Raw genomic sequence first — 19,300 nt, 5'->3', positions numbered from 1 at the left:
TCTCGCTCCATGTCCCTGTCTTGCTCCATGTCTCTGTCTCGCTCCATGTCTCTGTCTCTCTCCATGTCTCTGTCTCTCTCCATGTCTCTGTCTCGCTCCATGTCCCTGTCTCGCTCCATGTCCCTGTCTCGCTCCATGTCCCTGTCTGTCTCGCTCCATGTCTTTGTCTCGCTCCATGTCTCTGTCTCGCTCCATGTCTCTGTCTCTGTATCTCTCTACGTCTCTCTGTCACACTGTATCTCTCTCAATTCAATTACGTTCAAGGGGCTTTATTGGAATGGGAAACAACTGTTAACATTGTCAAAGCAAATGCAGTTGATAATAAGAAAAGTGAAATAAAAAATAAAAATTAACAGCAAACATTACACTCACAGAAGTTCCAAAAGAATAAAGACATTACAAGTGTCATATTATGTCTATATACAGTGTTGTAACGATGTACAAATAGTTAAAGTACAAGTAACATAAATATGAGTTGTATTTACAATGGTATTTGTTCTTCACTGGTTGCCCTTTTCTTGTGGCAACAGGTCACAAATCTTGTTGATGTGATGGCACACTGTGGCATTTCACCCAGTAGATATGGGAGTTGATCAAAATTGGGTTTGTTTTCAAATTCTTTATGGATCTGTGTATTTTGAGGGAAATATGTGTCTCTAATATGGTCATATATTTGGCAGGAGGTTAGGAAGTGCAGCTCAGTTTCCACCTCATTTTGTGGGCAGTGTGCACATAGCCTGTCTTCTCTTGAGAGCCAGGTCTGCCTACGGCGACCTTTCTCAATAGCAAGGCTATGCTCACTGAGTCTGTACATAGTCAAAGCTTTCCTTAAGCTTGGGTCAGTCACAGTGGTCATGTATTCTGCCTCTGTGTTCTCTCTGTTAAGGCCCAAATAGCATTCTAGTTTGCTCTGTTTTTTGTATTTTTTCTCCAATGTGTCCAATGTAAAAAAAATTGTGTATCTTTTTGTTTTCTCATGATTTGTTTGGGTCTAATTGTGTTGCTGTCCTGGGGCTCTGTGGGGTCTGTTTGTGTTGCTGTCCTGGGGCTCTGTGGGGTCTGTTTGTGTTTGTGAACGGAGCCCCAGGACCAGCTTGCTTAGGGGACTCTTCTCCAGGTTCATCTCTCTGTAGGTGATGGCTTTGTTATGGAAGGTTTGGGAATCGCTTCCTTTTAGGTGGTTGTAGAATGTAACCTCTTTTTTCTGGATTTTGATAATTAGCGCGTTTCGGCCTGATTCTGCTCTGCGTGCATTATTTGGTGTTTTACGTTGTACAGAGAGGATATTTTTGCAGAATTCTGCATGCAGTCTCAATTTGGTGTTTGTCCCATTTTATGAATTTTTGGTTGATGAGCGGACCCCAGACCTCACAACCATAAAGGGCAATGGGTTGTATAACTGATTCAAGTATTTCTAGCCAGATCCTAATTGGTATGTCAAATTTTATGTTCCTTTTGATGACATAAGAAGGCCCTTCTTGCCTTGTCTCTCATCTCGTTCACAGCCTTGTGGAAGTTACCTGATGTTGATGTTTAGGCCAAGTTATGTATAGTTTTTTGTGTGCTCTATGGCAATGGTGTCTAGATGGAATTTGTATTTATGGTCCTGGCGAATGGACCATTTTTGCAACACATTATTTTTGACTTTCTTTCTCGCTCTCTCTCTCTTTCTTTCTATCTGTATCTGTCTTTCACTCTCTCTCTCCCTCTGTTTCTCTCTCTCGGTCTCTGCTAACACCTCCATTATAACTACCATCCACTACCATTGTTTATTTGTGTTTTCTCTCTCTGTGTGCATGTGTTAATATGTGTGCATATACAGTAGGTGTGTCATGTAACCAGGCCCCTGCAGTAGCGCACTATTATCCAGGCATAAATCCTGTTGCTGTGAAATTAGCCATTCCTCCTCTAGGGCACAACTCCCTCTGCTCGTTTTCATCTTAACACACACACACACACACACACACACACACACACACACACACACACACACACACACACACACACACACACACACACACACACACACACACACACACACACACACACACACACACACACACACACACACACACACACACACACACACACACACACACACACACACACACACACACACACACACACACACACACACACACACACACACACACACACACACACACACACACACACACACACACACACACACACACACACACACACACACACACACACACACACACACACACACACACACACACACACACACACACACACACACACACACACACACACACACACACACACACACACACACACACACACACACACACACACACACACACACACACACACACACACACACACACACACACACACACACACACACACACACACACACACACACACACACACACACACACACACACACACACACACACACACACACACACACACACACACACACACACACACACACACACACACACACACACACACACACACACACACACACACACACACACACACACACACACACACACACACACACACACACACACACACACACACACACACACACACACACACACACACACACACACACACACACACACACACACACACACACACACACACACACACACACACACACACACACACACACACACACACACACACACACACACACACACACACACACACACACACACACACACACACACACACACACACACACACACACACACACACACACACACACACACACACACACACACACACACACACACACACACACACACACACACACACACACACACACACACACACACACACACACACACACACACACACACACACACACACACACACACACACACACACACACACACACACACACACACACACACACACACACACACACACACACACACACACACACACACACACACACACACACACACACACACACACACACACACACACACACACACACACACACACACACACACACATTTTAATATTTCTCTCTCCTTTGGAACCTGTCAGTCTAAATCACCAACCATCTAAATAACCCTGCAATCTCTAATGTTTAACGTTCTATGATGTACTGTTGTATCGTGTGTTTTATGTGTAATGTAAGTGCCTTAATGTGTTTGGACCCCAGGAAGATTAGCTGCTGCCTAATACATACAAATAAATACAAATCTCTGTCATATCCTCACCACCTACCCCCTTAAATACCTCCATAAACTACAGCTACAGACGTTACTGAGGCTATAGAAGCTCTTAGCAGTTATCATAGTCGTAGGCTGAGCCAGGTTGGATGAAGAGTCTGGTTAAAATACTAAGAGCACTGATCAGAGGAATCCATCCACTCTGTGTGTGTTAGGTATTGTACACCTACTAAAAGGTGAGCCATGGTTATCCCCTAAGGGTTGCTGTCTTCACATAACATAACTCATTCTGTGAGAGTGTGTGTTTTGGCTACTGTGTTTTACATTGTGCACAGTTCATGAGTGTGTATGTTTGTTTGTGTGATTGTGTGTTTATGTAAGTTATTATGAAATGTAATCTCTGTCGCTGTCTTGCTTCAAAGGACTAATATCAAGTTTTGCGATGACGACACATTTGCTTGGATGTTTTTGATTAGTAATGGCTATCTGGTTACAGTGTTTAATTGAATAGGCATGTGGTAATCTCTGGCACATCCTGATGATGCTTCCTGTTTTTAATGAAATCCTTTTCACAGTGGCTAGATACTGTGGTTATCCTGGTTATCCTGGTTAGTGTGGTTATCCTGGCTAGCCTGATTAGTGTGGTTATTGTGGTTATCCTGGCTAGCCTGGTTAGTGTGGCTAGCCTGGTTAGTGTGGTTAGCCTGGTTAGTGTGGCTAGCCTGGTTAGTGTGGTTATCCTGGCTAGTGTGGCTAGCCTGGTTAGTGTGGCTAGCCTGGTTAGTGTGGTTATCCTGGCTAGTGTGGCTAGCCTGGTTAGTGTGGTTATCCTGGCTAGTGTGGCTAGCCTGGTTAGTGTAGTTATCCTGGCTAGCCTGGTTAGTGTAGTTATCCTGGCTAGCCTGGTTAGTGTGGCTAGCCTGGTTAGTGTGGTTAGTGTGCAATGTTCCCACTTATTCTGACTACCCTGGCTAGCCTGGTTAGTGTGGTTAGTTTCGCTAATGTGGTTATCCTGGCTAGCTTGGTTAGTGTGGCTAGCCTGGTTAGTGTGGCTAGCCTGGTTAGTGTGGTTATTGTTGTTATCCTGGCTAGCCTGGTTAGTGTGGTTATCCTGGCTAGTGTGGCTAGCCTGGTTAGTGTGGCTAGCCTGGTTAGTGTGGTTATCCTGGCTAGTGTGGCTAGCCTGGTTAGTGTGGCTAGCCTGGTTAGTGTGGCTAGCCTGGTTAGTGTGGTTATCATGGCTAGTGTGGCTAGCCTGGTTAGTGCAGTTATCCTGGCTAGCCTGGTTAGTGTAGTTATCCTGGCTAGCCTGGTTAGTGTGGTTATCCTGGCTAGTGTGGCTAGCCTGGTTAGTGTGGTTATCCTGGCTAGTGTGGCTAGCCTGGTTAGTGTGGTTATCATGGCTAGTGTGGCTAGCCTGGTTAGTGCAGTTATCCTGGCTAGCCTGGTTAGTGTGGTTAGTGTGCAATGTTCCCTCTTATTCTGACTACCCTGGCTAGCCTGGTTAGTGTGGTTAGTTTCGCTAATGTGGTTATCCTGGCTAGCTTGGTTAGTGTGGTTAGTGTTGCTGGCCTGGTTAGTATGGTTGTCCTGGTTAGTGTTGCTGGCCTGGTAAGTATGGTTGTCCTGGTTAGTGTGGTTAGTGTGGTTAGTGTTCCTGGCCTGGTTAGTGTGCAATGTTCCCCCTACGCTACGCGCGTGCTTGGGCATGCAGTAGCCCCGAGACTGCAGCGCGGCTCCCCCAGGACTGCAGCAGAAGAAATATCACCCCATGGAGAGAAAGACGAGCTTGAACTTCACTCAACTTTTTAGAGATTTCCCTGTTAGTTAACACCATCAACGTTTCCCTTTACTGTGGCAATTGTGATAGCATCAACGCAATATTAGCCACTTTCAATGCAACATACCGAAACCAAACGAACTATGCAAGACTTAGTATGCAAAACAAATTATGCAAGAGATTTTTTTTGTAGGCAGAACACATCGGAGTAGACTTCTATTGCATTGACACAGCACGACTCAGTCTACACAGACCTGTGTGGCATAACCAGTCAGAGCTGCAGTAGACCTACACTACCATTCAAAAGTTTGGGGTCACTTAGAAATGTCTTTGTTTTTGAAAGAAAAGCCAAAAAAATGTGTCCATTAAAATAACATAACATTTATCAGAAGTACATTGTAGACATTGTTGATGTTGTAAATCGCTATTGTAGCTGGAAACCGAAGATTTTTTTTAGGGAATATCTACATAGGCATACAGAGGCCCATTATCAGCAACCATCACTCCTGTGTTCCAATGGCACATTGTGTTAGCTAATCAAAGTTTATAATTTTAAAATGCTAGTTGATCATTAGAAAACCCTTTTGCAATTATGTTAGCACAGCTGAAAATGGTTGTTCTGATTAAAGAAGCAATAAAACTGGCCTTTAGACTAGTTGAGTATCTGGAGCATCAGCATTACCAAATAGGGATATCTTCTGTATACCACCCCTACCTTGTCACAAAACAACTGATTGGCTCAAACGCATTAAGAAGGAAAGAAATTCCACAAATTAACTTTTAACAAAGCACACCTTTTAATTGAAATGCATTCCAGTTGACTACCTCATAAAGCTGGTTGAGAGAATTGCAAGAGTGTGCAAAACTGTCATCAAGGCAACGGGTGGCTACTTTGAAGAATCTCAAATATAAAATATAAACAAATCAATATAACAATTTTGGTTACTACATGATTCCATATGTGTTATTTCATAGTGTTGATGTCTTCACTATTACTCTACAATGTAGAAAGTAGTAAAAATAAAGAAAAACCCTGGAATGAGAAGGTGTGTGCAAACTTTTGACTGGTACTGTATGGATCTGTGCCATTTACTTTGAACTGGACTGTGTTTACAGCATGAGCAGTCGTGAGTAGATATGCTTGTTTTGAGATCAAAGTGAGAGCTGCATGTAGCTACGTGTGCACATTTTGTTCATATCCTTTAATAGTTAGTGAATTAGTAGCCCAGTTATAGATCATTTGTAGACAGCAATAGGGGAGTGATTGCTTCCTACAAGAGCACAAAACATGTACATTTCTAGACATCTTTGAAAAGCAAGTCAGGAGCTTTTTTTGTCTTAAAAGGGGCAGTGTTGTATTTTGAGACAGGTTTGAATAAGCTAAGTAGCCAATAGGCAGAGGGTAGTACGATTTGTCTGATTCTCTGTGTTAATGGTATGGGAATAATGATGCATTTATTTTGTAAAGTGGTTTCTTGCATCAAACAAGACAACATTTTCAGTCACCTCCTTGTCTGAAGGACAAGTGGATAAACAGGTTGATGAGAAGCCCTGCATGTTTTTTCAAAAGTTGCATGGAACATAGGTCTACATTGAAAACCACATATTAGCTGCTACTGTAGGCTGACTAGGATAGAGTGAGTTTATGGCGGCTTACTAAACTCTGTTCTGAAATATAGCCAGGCAGCTGCAGCCTGGCTGGCTATCTCCGTATGCTATTAATGAGAGGAGAGGAGAGGAGAGGAGAGGAGAGGAGAGGAGAGGAGAGGAGAGGAGAGGAGAGGAGAGGAGAGGAGAGGAGAGGAGAGGAGAGGAGAGATACCCAGTCCCACACACTTGTGCTGCTTTTTGACTGGTGTATACACCCTGATGTTGTTCTGGAGACATTGTGTTTCCATATCCAGGGCTGACAATGAAGAGCAGAATCAACAGCCTCTGCATAATCAAAAACAGTTGCTTTGTGAAAAGGTGTTCAAGTTCACAGATATGTAAATGCCATCTCAAAAGTACCAGTGGCCTGTCTTTGGCCCCAAGTCAGAGGAGGTCCGTTGTAGCCATGACCCCAGGGAGACACAGGTGACGGCCCGCGTAGATGGTGGATTTTTGGGTAAAACATTGTGGTAAATCCTGTATGGAAATGCACCATTGGAATCATCTTATCAACTTCATTGTCTTCTGATTATGTTAAACAGGTTAGAGTGAGTAGGAGAGATTACTATTGAATCAATACTGTTTTTGTTGATTGTTTTATATAAGTGTTCTAACCATCTTCCCATTGACTTCAAGCCAGGGATGTTTACTGACTATCAAGTGGACCTGGCTAAGGCTCTGTTTGTGCTTTGACACGGACAAGAGTAATCAATCTGATGGTCCGTACCTCCTCAGGGAGCTGAGATCTAATGAGAACCAGGAGAGGGAGCTGGTGGCGGACACACACACGCCCTGTCTCCTCTGTTTCATCTGCCTGGGGCTGAGACGTACCATGCCAGTGTTATACAACCAGGCTTATGCAAGCTGCTCGCTAGCCAGACTAACCACACTGCTCCCGAGTGGATCAGCGTCTCCCGAGTGGCGCAGAGGTCTAAGGCACTGCATCTCAGTGCTAGAGGTGTCACTACAGACACCCTGGTTCGAATCCAGGCTGTATCACAACCGGCTGTGATTGGGAGTCCCATAGGGTGGCGCACCGTTGGCCCAGTGTCGACCGGGTTTGGCCGGTGTAGGCCGTCATTGTAAATAAGAACTGACTTGCCTAGTTAAATAAAGATGAAATAAAAAATAACCAGGCTAACCAGGATTAACTACACTAAACAGGTTAACCACACTAAAAATGTTCCCTCAAAAAATGTTGGGGACTGAGCAAATGTCAGGTCTGCTGAGCACAAACTTGAACGTTGTGAAAATTCTGTGCAACTTCCAGCGTGCATTTACTATGAACACTGAGGCTGTACCCGCTTTAATGTACAGTTTTACTGTAAACACTGAGGCTGTAGCCACTTTAATGTACAGTTTTACTGTAAACACTGAGGCTGTACCCGCTTTAATGTACAGTTTTACTGTAAACACTGAGGCTGTACCCGCTTTAATGTACAGTTTTACTGTAAACACTGAGGCTGTACCCGCTTTAATGTACAGTTTTACTGTAAACACTGAGGCTGTACCCGCTTTAATGTACAGTTTTACTATGAACACTGAGGCTGTACCCGCTTTAATGTACAGTTTTACTGTAAACACTGAGGCTGTACCCACTTTAATGAACAGTTTTACTATGAACACTGAGGCTGTACCCTCTTTAATGTACAGTTTTACTATGAACACTGAGGCTCTACCTGCTTTAATGTACCGTTTTACTATGAACACTGAGGCTGTACCCTTTTTAATGTACAGTTTTACTATGAACACTGAGGCTGTACCCACTTTAATGTACAGTTTTACTGTAAACACTGAGGCTGTACCCACTTTAATGTACAGTTTTACTATGAACACTGAGGCTGTACCCACTTTAATGTACAGTTTTACTATGAACACTGAGGGTGTACCCACTTAATGTACAGTTTTACTGTGAACACTGAGGCTGTACCCACTTTAATGTACAGTTTTACTGTGAACACTGAGGCTGTACCCACTTTAATGTACAGTTTTACTGTGAACACTGAGGCTGTACCCACTTTAATGTACAGTTTTACTGTGAACACTGAGGCTGTACCCGCTTTAATGTACAGTTTTACTATGAACACTGAGGCTGTACCCGCTTTAATGTACAGTTTTACTATGAACACTGAGGCTGTACCCACTTTAGTGTACAGTTTCAACAGTGGTCAAGTAGGCTACTGGGGCTATTTGATCATAATGCAGGCCTACCAGAGTGGCCTACCAGAGTGGCCTACCAGAGTGGCCTACCAGTGGCCTACCAGAGTGGCCTACCAGAGTGGCCTACCAGAGTGGCCTACCAGAGTGGCCTACCAGAGGGGCCTACCAGAGTGGCCTACCAGAGGGGCCTACCATCAAAAGAAATGGAGAAAATGCATCTATAACATTTTAACATGGAAATAGCTTTTCTATCATTCATCCGAGCTCCATTCAATCAATCCTGGTCACAGAGTTTCTAGTGTACATTAAAAAAAACATTATTCTACATATAATGTTCTTAGTTTTTGGACAATGCAGTCTATCTGCAATGTGGTTTTTTTTAACACATAGTGTGTGTACTTTGTGTGTATACTGTGTGTGTGTTTGCATTTCTGCGAATGTTTTGGTGTGTTTTTGGTTAAATCTGTCATTGTGTTGAGTCCCCTGTGGTGCTGTACTGTTTTCAGTAAAACCTTTACGGCTGTATTAATGTAGGATTTTACGACACCCCTGTTGACTTAATACCCCTAATACTCAGCAAAGAATTCCTGAAATCATTTTTGGACCTCGCTGAGCCTCTGCTATATGAACAACAGCTTGAACAAGAGAACAAACTTTTGTTAATATAAACAGTAATAATCAAATCCCAGATTTCCCTGCACAACAACAATTAGGGTTTATTTAAATAAAAAACAGATTTATGTGGAGAAACATGAACGTTTTGTTGCTTAATGTCCCAAAGAGTACAAAGATGGTCATGATGAGCAGGAGGGTTGAGGTACCGTATATGTCTTGACATTATAACGTGAGTCACACATACGCCTCTCTTATCATCCTCACCAGGGGCCCCTGCTCATCTCTCTTCTCATTGGCTATACACCCTACTCTGCTTTGAGCCTGTTGGTTGTTCAGCCTCCAGTGTGTTGTGCTCATTGGCTGTTCACCCTGCTGTGCGTTAATGGCAGTAAGGTAACAGGAAATTAGATATCTGTCCTGCTTTGACCTGCCCTGTAAACTCACACCAGCTGCTCGGTGTTCTGTTACCCGCTAACCACCCTCTACCCCCTGTCTTCCTGTGTTATGTTACCCCACTACTACCCCCCAAACACAGCATCCCGTTCCTCACCCCCTGGCTTCCCACAATCCTCTTTAATGGTCTATGTTCTGTTACTCCACTTGGCCACATAGCCCTAACTACCCCATTTCCATGTCCTATGGACCCTCACTACCCCCCACATGGCTCCGTGTTAATGATGGAGCAAGGGGCCCTCTCCTGCCAAATCATTGAGGAGAGAGTACACCCTTCCACTCCTAGCGTGCATGTGTTTCTGTAGAGAACAACACCTCTCCACTGCTCAATCTAACAGCCAAAACACTGGAAACTCCCAAGTCTACAGCTTCTCAGTAAACTCTACTTTCAGCATTATATCTGACCCAAGAGCTCTGTAAAACTGAGTTAGAGTAGCCATTAGACTGGTCCCATAGCTCTTACTCCGCTTTATAAAACTTTGTATATTGAATAACCAAATATGTTTCTGTTTCTCTCTCTCTTAGTTCTCTTGAAGCCTTGGACCTCTCTCATAACAGCCTCACCTCAGTCCCCCTCTACCTACCCCGCCCTCTGCGTCAGCTGACCCTGCAACACAACTCAATTGGTCGAATCCCTGCGTATGTCTTTGGCCACCTGCGCCCCGGCCTAGAGTCCCTCCGTCTATCCCACAATGCACTAGGGGACGAAGGAGTGCAAGGAGTTTCTTTTGTGGGCATGTACCGATCGCTTGTTGAGCTCCTATTGGACAATAACCGTCTGGGGGCGGTGCCTCGCAGCGTGTGGCAGTTTAGGAACCTGCAGGTGCTGAGGCTCGACTACAACCAAATCAGGTATGACTCCAGTGCTACCAACCTTCTCTACCTCTGCAGGTACTGTGCTCACCTTCTCTACCTCTGCAGGTACTGTGCTCACCTTCTCTACCTCTGCAGGTACTGTGCTCACCTTCTCTCCCTCTGCAGGTACTGTGCTCACCTTCTCTACCTCTGCAGGTACTGTGCTCACCTTCTCTACCTCTGCAGGTACTGTGCTCACCTTCTCTACCTCTGCAGGTACTGTGCTCACCTTCTCTACCTCTGCAGGTACTGTGCTCACCTTCTCTACCTCTGCAGGTACTGTGCTCACCTTCTCTACCTCTGCAGGTACTGTGCTCACCAAGGGTAAATGCGGCCAAAATGAACCACCACCAGTACCAAGTTTGGACACACTTACTCTTCAAGGGTTTTTCTTTATTTGTACTATTTTCTTCATTGTAGAATAATAGTGAAGACATCGAAACTATGAAATAAGACATATGGAATCATGTAGTAACCAAAAAAGTGTTAAACAAATCATTTATTTGAGATTCTTCAAAGTAGCCACCCTTTGCCTTGATGACAGCTTTGTACACTCTTGCAATCTCTTCACCAGCTTCATGTAGAATGCTTTTCCAACAGTCTTGAAGGAGTTCCCACATATGCTGAGCACTTGATGGCTGCTTTTCCTTCACTCTGCGGTCCAACTCATCCAAAACCATCTCAATATATCCAAGAGGGCGCAGCAGTAAGACGTGTTTGTTTTCGTCCCATGTAAATATTGTCTCTTTTTTTGTTGTTGCATACATTTCAATCTCTTTCCATTTTTAAAATAAATATACAATCCTGCAACCCGCCTCACCCAATGTGGTACGGATCAGCAATTTCTTTTGACCTTATAACTGGAACCTCCATCAGTAGCTAGCCAGCTAGCCAGTTAAGTAGCTACTAGCTATTTAGTCATTGTTAGCCTCTGCTAGCGGTCTTTACCTTTAGCTCGGACTCCTGCAACTTTAGCCTGGATAGCCCGGATAATACCTGCCAGTCTGCACAGCGCGATACAAGCCATGAGCATATCGGACTGCTTTTTCCACTACATCCCCGGACTCCTGCCGCAAGCTCTGGACCATTACACCAGATCTTCGCAGCTAGCTAGTTGCTACCGAGGAGCTATTGTGGCTAACGCCCTTGTCCAGAAGCATGCACCAGTTTGCCCCGAGCTAGGCCCATCTCCCGGCTAGCAAACAAAGTACACCAACTACAACACTTCTCTTGCCAATTGGCCTGGACCCTTTGTCGACACGGAGCCCCGCCGATCCATCACGACTGGGTGCTGGTCTGCTGACGTAACTCGGCCGATGTGCTCACAACCGGCCTCTGCGTCGAGGATGTTTGATGATGATCCATCTGCTAGCCCCAAACGCCGTGTCTCCCGCTTGCTCAACGTAGTAATCGACTACCGAACTGTTCCCTGTTTCATCTAGTGCTCCTCAATGGACCCTATGATCACTCGGCTACACAGCCGATGCCTGCTGGACTGTCCATTAACACGAACCGGAACCCCTAACAGAAGCTAGCCAGCTAACTAGCTACTAGCTGGTAGTCAGTTAGCCACTGCTAGCGGTCATCAGCTAACCTAAGCCCGGTCAACTCCTGCCAGTCTCCACAGAGCGATTCAACCCAGAGCATACCGGACTGCTTTTTCTCCACCAAATCTCCATATCTCCGGATTCCTACCGCAAGCTCTGAACCTTTTCAACTGGATCAGCGCAGCTAGCTAGCTGCTATCCGAGTGGCTACTCCTGACTAACGTCTCTATCCCGAAGCAAGCACCAGTTAGCCGGGAACTAGCCTGGTGTTAGGCCATCTCCCGGCTAGCTGAGGAGGTCCATCAGCCACTTCTTGGGCTACAATACTTATTTTGCCAATTGGCCTGGACCCCTTTTACTGCCGACACGGAGCCCCGCCGTTCCATCACGACTGGTCTACCGACGTAATCTGCCCGAGGGGGTTTCAACAGGCTCCTCTGTCGCGACGTCCCCTGAAGAACCTGCTAGCTGCAGCCCGCTAGCTGTCTAGAGTATATCGGACTGTTAGCTGAAGAGGTCCATCAGCCAATTTCTTGGGCTACAATACCTATTTTGCCAATTGGCCTGGACCCTTTTACTGCCTACACAGAGCCCTGCCAATCCATCACGACTGGTCTGCCGACGTAACCGTCCGAGGGGGCTACAAGACTCTTTCATCGCGACGCCCCCCCTAAGATTCTTCTGCTAGCCTGCTAGCCCTGGCCCGCTAGCTGTCTGAATCGCCGCGTCTCCAGCTCGCCTAGCTACTCACTGGTCCCTATGATCACTCGGCTATGCATGCCTCTCCCTAATGTCAATATGCCTTGTCCATTGCTGTTTTGGTTAGTGATTATTGTCTTATTTCACTGTAGAGCCTCCAGCCCTGCTCAATATGCCTTAGCTAGCCCTTTTGTTCCACCCCCCACACATGCTGTGACCTCACCTGGTTTAAATGGTGTCTCTAGAGACAAAACCTCTCTCACCATCACTCAATGCCTAGGTTTACCTCCACTGTATTCACATCCTACCATACCCTTGTCTGTACATTATGCCTTGAATCTATTCTTCCGTGCCCAGAAATCTGCTCCTTTTACTCTCTGTTCCGAGCGCACTAGACGACCAGTTCTTATAGCCTTTAGCCGTACCCTTATCCTTCTCCTACTCTGTTCCTCTGGTGATGTAGAGGTTAATCCAGGCCCTGCAGGCGCCTAGCTCCACTCCCATTCCCCAGGCGCTCTCATTTGTTGACTTCTGTAACCGTAAAAGCCTTGGTTTCATGCATGTTAACATTAGAAGCCTCCTCCCTAAGTTTGTTTTATTCACTGCTTTAGCACACTCTGCCAACCCGGATGTTCTAGCCGTGTCTGAATCATGGCTTAGGAAGGCTACCAAAAATCAACCCTAACTATAACATTTTCCGACAAGATAGAACTGCCAAAGGGGGCGGAGTTGCAATCTACTGTAGAGATAGCCTGCAGAGTTCTGTCATACTATCCAGGTCTGTGCCCAAACAATTCGAGCTTCTACTTCTAAAAATCCACCTTTCCAGAAACACGTCTCTCACCGTTGCCGCTTGTTATAGACCACCCTCTGCCCCCAGCTGTGCCCTGGACACCATATGTGAATTGATTGCCCCCCATCTATCTTCAGAGCTCGTACTGTTAGGTGACCTAAACTGGGACATGCTTAACACCCCGGCCGTCCTACAATCTAAGATAGATGCCCTCAATCTCACAGAAATTATCAATGAACCTACCAGGTACAACCCCAAATCAGGTAAACACGGGCACCCTCATAGATATCATCCTGACCAACCTGCCCTCTAAATACACCTCTGCTGTCTTCAACCAGGATCTCAGCGATCACTGCCTCATTGCCTGCGTCCGTAATGGGTCTGCAGTCAAACGACCACCCCTCATCACTGTCAAACGCTTCCTAAAACACTTCAGCGAGCAGTCCTTTCTAATCGACCTGGAAGGATATTGACCTCATTCCGTCAGTAGAGGATCCCTGGTTATTCTTTAAAAGTGCTTTCCTCACCATCTTAAATAAGCATGCCCCATTCAAAAAAAAATTGAACCAGGAACAGATATAGCCCTTGACTCACTCCAGACCTGACTGCCCTTGACCAGCACAAAAACATCCTGTGGCGTGCCGCAATAGCATCGAATAGCCCCCGCGATATGCAACTTTTCAGAGAAGTTAGGAACCAATATACACTGGCAGTTAGGAAAGCAAAGGCTAGCTATTTCAAACATAAATTTGCATCCTGTAGCACAAACTCCAAAAAGTTTTGGGACACTGTAAAGTCCATGGATAATAAGAGCACCTCCTCCCAGCTGCCCACTGCACTGAGGCTAGGAAACACTGTTACCACCGATAAATCCACGATAAGATGAGAATTTCAATAAACATTTTTCTACGGCTGGCCATGCTTTCCACCTGGCTACCCCTTCCCCGGTCAGCCACCCTGCACCCTCCACAGCAACTTGCCCAAGCCTACTCCATTTCTCCTTCACCCAAATCCAGATAACTGATGTTCTGAAAGAGTTGCAAAATCTGGACCCCTACAAATCAGCAGGGCTAGACAATCTGGACCCTTGCTTTCTAAAATTATCCGCCGCAATTGTTGCAAACCCTATTACTAGCCTGTTCATCTTTCATCTTTCGTATCGTCTGAGATCCCCAAAGATTGGAAAGCTGAGGGGGTTGTCCCCCTCTTCAAAGGTGGAGATACTCTAGACCAAAACTGCTACAGACCTATATCTATCCTACCCTGCCTTTCTAAGGTCTTCGAAAGCCAAGTTAACAAACAGGGAAAAAAGGAAAAAAAAGAAACAGATCACCGACCATTTCGAATCCCACCGTACCTTCTCTGCTATGCAATCTGGTTTCCGAGCTGGTCATGGGTGCACCTCAGCCATGCTCAAGGTCCTAAACGACATCATAACCGCCATCGATAAAAGACAATACTGTGCAGCCGTATTGATCGACATGGCAAAGGCTTTTTTCGACTCTGTCAATCACCCCATTCTTATAGGCAGACTCAACAGCCTTGGCTTCTCAAATGAATGCCTCGCCTGGTTCACCAACTACTTCTCAGACAGAGATCAGTGTGTCAAATCGGAGGGCCTGCTGTCCGGATGTCTGGCAGTCTCTGGGGGTGCCACAGGGTTCAATTCTTGGGCCGACTCTTTTCTCTGTATGCATCAATGATGTCGCTCTTGCTGCTGGTGATTCTCTGATCCACCTCTACGCAGACGACACCATTCTGTATACTTCTGGCCCTTCTTTGGACACTGTGTTAACTAACCTCCAGACGAGCTTCAATGCCATACAACTCTCCTTCCGTGGCCTCCAACTGCTCTTAAATGCAAGTTAAACTAAATGCATGCTCTTCAACCGATCGCTGCCCAGACCTGTCCGCCCGTCCAGCATCACTACTCTGGACGGTTCTGACTTAGAATATGCGGACAACTACAAAAACCTAGGTGTCTGGCTAGACTGTAAACTCTCCTTCTAGACTCACATTAAGCATCTCCAATTCAAAATTAAATCTAGAATCGGCTTCCTATTTCACAACAAAGCACCCTTCACTCATGCTGCCAAACATACCCTCGTAAAACTGACTATCCTACCGATCCTTGACTTCGGCAATGTCATTTACAAAATAGCCTCCAACACTCTACTCAGCAAATTGGATGCAGTCAATCACAGTTCCATCCGTTTTGTCACCAAAGCCCCATATACTACCCACCACTGCGACCTGTATGCTCTCGTTGGCTGGCCCTCGCTTCATATTCGTCGCCAAACCCACTGGCTCCAGGTCATCTATAAGTCTTTGCTAAGTAAAGCCCCGCCTTATCTCAGCTCACTGGTCACCATAGCAGCACCCACCCGTAGCACGCGCTCCAGCAGGTATTATTCACTGGTCACCAATTCCTACTTTGGCCGCCTTTCCTTCCAGTTCTCTGCTGCCAATGACTGCAAAAATCATTGAAGCTGGAGACTCATATCTCCCTCACAAACTTTAAGCATCAGTTGTCAGAGCAGCTCACAGATCATTGCACCTGTACATAGCCCATCTGTAAATATCCCATCCAACTACCTCATCCCCATATTGTTTTTTTTCTTCTCCTTTGCAGCCCTGTTCCCTCTACTTGCACATTCATCTTCTGCACATCTATCACTCTAGTGTAAATTGCTAAATTGTAAATACTTCGCCACTACGGCCTATTTATTGCCTTACCTCCCTAATCTTACCTCATTTGCACACACTGTATATAGATTTTCTTTCTATTGTGTTATTGACTGTACATTTGTTTATTCCATGTGTAACTCTGTGTTGTAGTTTGTGTCGCACTGCTTTGCTTTATCTTGGCCAGGTCGCAGTTGTAAATGAGAACTTGTTCTCAACTGGCCTACCTGGTTAAATGAAGGGGAAGTAAAAGAATATTGGGTTGAGGTCGGGTGATTGTGGAGACCAGGTCATCTGATGCAGCACTCCATCACTCTCCTTTTTGGTCAAATAGCCCTTATATAGCTTGGGGGTGTGTTGGGTCAAATGACAGTCCCACAAAGCGCAAACCAGATGGGTTGGCGTATCGCTGCAGAAGGCTGTGGTAGCCATGCTGGTTAAGTGCCTTGAATTCTGAATAAATCACGACAGTGTCACCAGCAAAGCACTATCACACCTCCTCCTCCATGCTTCACGGTGAGAACTACACATGCAGAGATCATCCATTCACCTACTCTGCATCTCACAAAGACACAGCGTTTGGAACCAAAAATCTCAAATTTGTACTCATCAGACCAGATTTCCGCCTGTCTAATGTCCATTGCTCGTGTTTCTTGGCCCAAGCAAGTCTCCTCTTCTTATTGGTGTCCTTTAGTAGTGGTTTCTTTGCAGCAATTCGACCATGAAGGCCTGATTCATACAGTCTCCTCTGAACAGTTGATGTTGAGATGTGTCTGTTACTTGAACTCTGTGAAGCATTTATTTGTGCTGCAATTTCCGAGGCTGGTAACTAATGAACTTATCCTCTGCAGCAGAGATAACTCTGGGTCTTCCTTTCCTGTGGCGGTCCTCATGAGAGCCAGTTTCATCATAGTGCTTGATGGTTCTTGCGAATGCACTTGAAGAAACTTTCAAAGTTTTTGACATTACGTATTGACTGACCTTCATGTCTTAAGTAATGATGGACTGGCGTTTCTCTTTGCTTATTTAAGCTGTTCTTGCCATAATATGGACTTGGTCTTTTACCAAATAGGGCTATATTCTGTATACCACCCCTAATTGTCACAACACAACTGATTGGCTCAAATGCATTAAAAACACAAATTAACTTTTAACAAGGCACACCTGTTAATTGAAATGCATTCCAGGTGACTACCTCATGAAACTGGTTGAGAGAATGCAAAGCTGTCATCAAGGCAAAGGGTGGCTACTTTGAAGAATCTCAAATATAAAATATATTTTGATTTGTTGAACACTTTTTTTGGTTACTACATGATTCCATATGTGTTATTTCATAGTTTTGATGTATTCACTATTATTCTACAATGTAGAAAGTAGTACAAATATATAAATGAGTAGGGGTGTCCAAATTTTTGACTGGTACTGTATAAATGTAAAATCAGGTTTGAGTATATTAAGACCATGACAGCTTTAGCTATTACCACAACTCATCAAAGGAAAACCTCAGACTGAAGCGACCACAGAGTCAGGATCAGTTGAGTTTGTCTGGCACTGCCCTCTCCCTGAGGCTATGTAAGAACCAATCATAGAGTCTATATGTAAGAACCAATCACAGAGCCCAGTATCGGTGAGTGAACTCACGTCGCCGTCCTGTTAGAGCACAGAACTAATCTCAGGCTAATTATCCAATCAGAATGATTGTTTTGGCAGGGCGCCCAGAGGGGCCGTCAGACAAGGACAGACACGTATTCACAAGAGTACACATTAAATAACGTTATTACACTGTGTGTGTTGCTCGCAGGTCTGTGGCGGTGGGGTCGGTGTGTCACTCTCGTGTGGCGGTGCGTTCGGCCCTGGCCTCTCTCCACCTGGAGAACAACCTTATAGAGGAAGAGATCCCCTCCACTACCTTCAACTGTATTCAACACCCTAGTGGTGTGGTCACACAGCCCCAGGAACACATACACGAGGTGTAGACCAGCGTCTCCGTTTACAGATGTTCCACTGAACCATCGTTAAACCTCCCTATTTCCTCACCTCCTTTTCTTCACTAGTCACCTATGTCGTCTAGTCATGTATGTAAACTCGTGTTTGTGATGTCGATGATGATGATGGTGATGATGATAAAGATAGTAATTTGTATCAGTTCTGTTGTGTTACCTTACTCTAACAGAAATGAAACTACTGATGTCTGTGTATGATAATGCTCTAGCGGTTGAGAGAGAATATTAAATAACAGCTATTCCAACCTGTGTACTTAAGGGTCTGGGGGAGGTTAGTCTTGGGGCAGGTTAGACGTGCACCAGGGGTAACAGGGTAACAGTGTAACAGTGTCAGAGGGAACACTGGGAAAGAATATAAACATCATACATGTTCTCCACCCTGAGTCCAGCCATATAAACATCATACATGTTCTCCACCCTGAGTCCAGCCATATAAACATCATACATGTTCTCCACCCTGAGTCCAGCCATATAAACATCATACATGTTCTCCACCCTGAGTCCAGCCATATAAACATCATACATGTTCTCCACCCTGAGTCCAGCCATATAAACATCATACATGTTCTCCACCCTGAGTCCAGCCATATAAACATCATACATGTTCTCCACCCTGAGTCCAGCCATATAAACATCATACATGTTCTCCACCCTGAGTCCAGCCATATAAACATCATACATGTTCTCCACCCTGAGTCCAGCCATATAAACATCATACATGTTCTCCACCCTGAGTCCAGCCATATAAACATCATACATGTTCTCCACCCTGAGTCCAGCCATATAAACATCATACATGTTCTCCACCCTGAGTCCAGCCATATAAACATCATACATGTTCTCCACCCTGAGTCCAGCCATATAAACATCATACATGTTCTCCACCCTGAGTCCAGCCATAT

At 45.1% G+C, this 19,300-nt stretch overlaps 1 protein-coding gene across 1 annotated transcript in view; it reads left to right on the top strand.

Moving 5' to 3' along the window:
• The window catches only part of LOC139542962 (extracellular matrix protein 2), a 43,722-nt gene extending 25,079 nt beyond the window's left edge, over positions 1 to 18,643 (top strand). The window contains exons 9-10 of the mRNA XM_071348986.1: positions 10,342 to 10,668; positions 18,197 to 18,643. Coding sequence (XP_071205087.1) covers positions 10,342 to 10,668; positions 18,197 to 18,371 — 502 coding nt within the window. The 3' untranslated portion in view covers positions 18,372 to 18,643. The remainder of the gene's footprint in view (positions 1 to 10,341; positions 10,669 to 18,196) is intronic.
• The last annotated feature ends 657 nt before the right edge of the window (positions 18,644 to 19,300 follow it).

This window comes from Salvelinus alpinus, chromosome 17, assembly GCF_045679555.1.
Source record: "Salvelinus alpinus chromosome 17, SLU_Salpinus.1, whole genome shotgun sequence".
Taxonomy (NCBI): Eukaryota; Metazoa; Chordata; class Actinopteri; order Salmoniformes; family Salmonidae; genus Salvelinus; species Salvelinus alpinus.
This window is presented reverse-complemented; position numbering and strand designations above follow the sequence as displayed.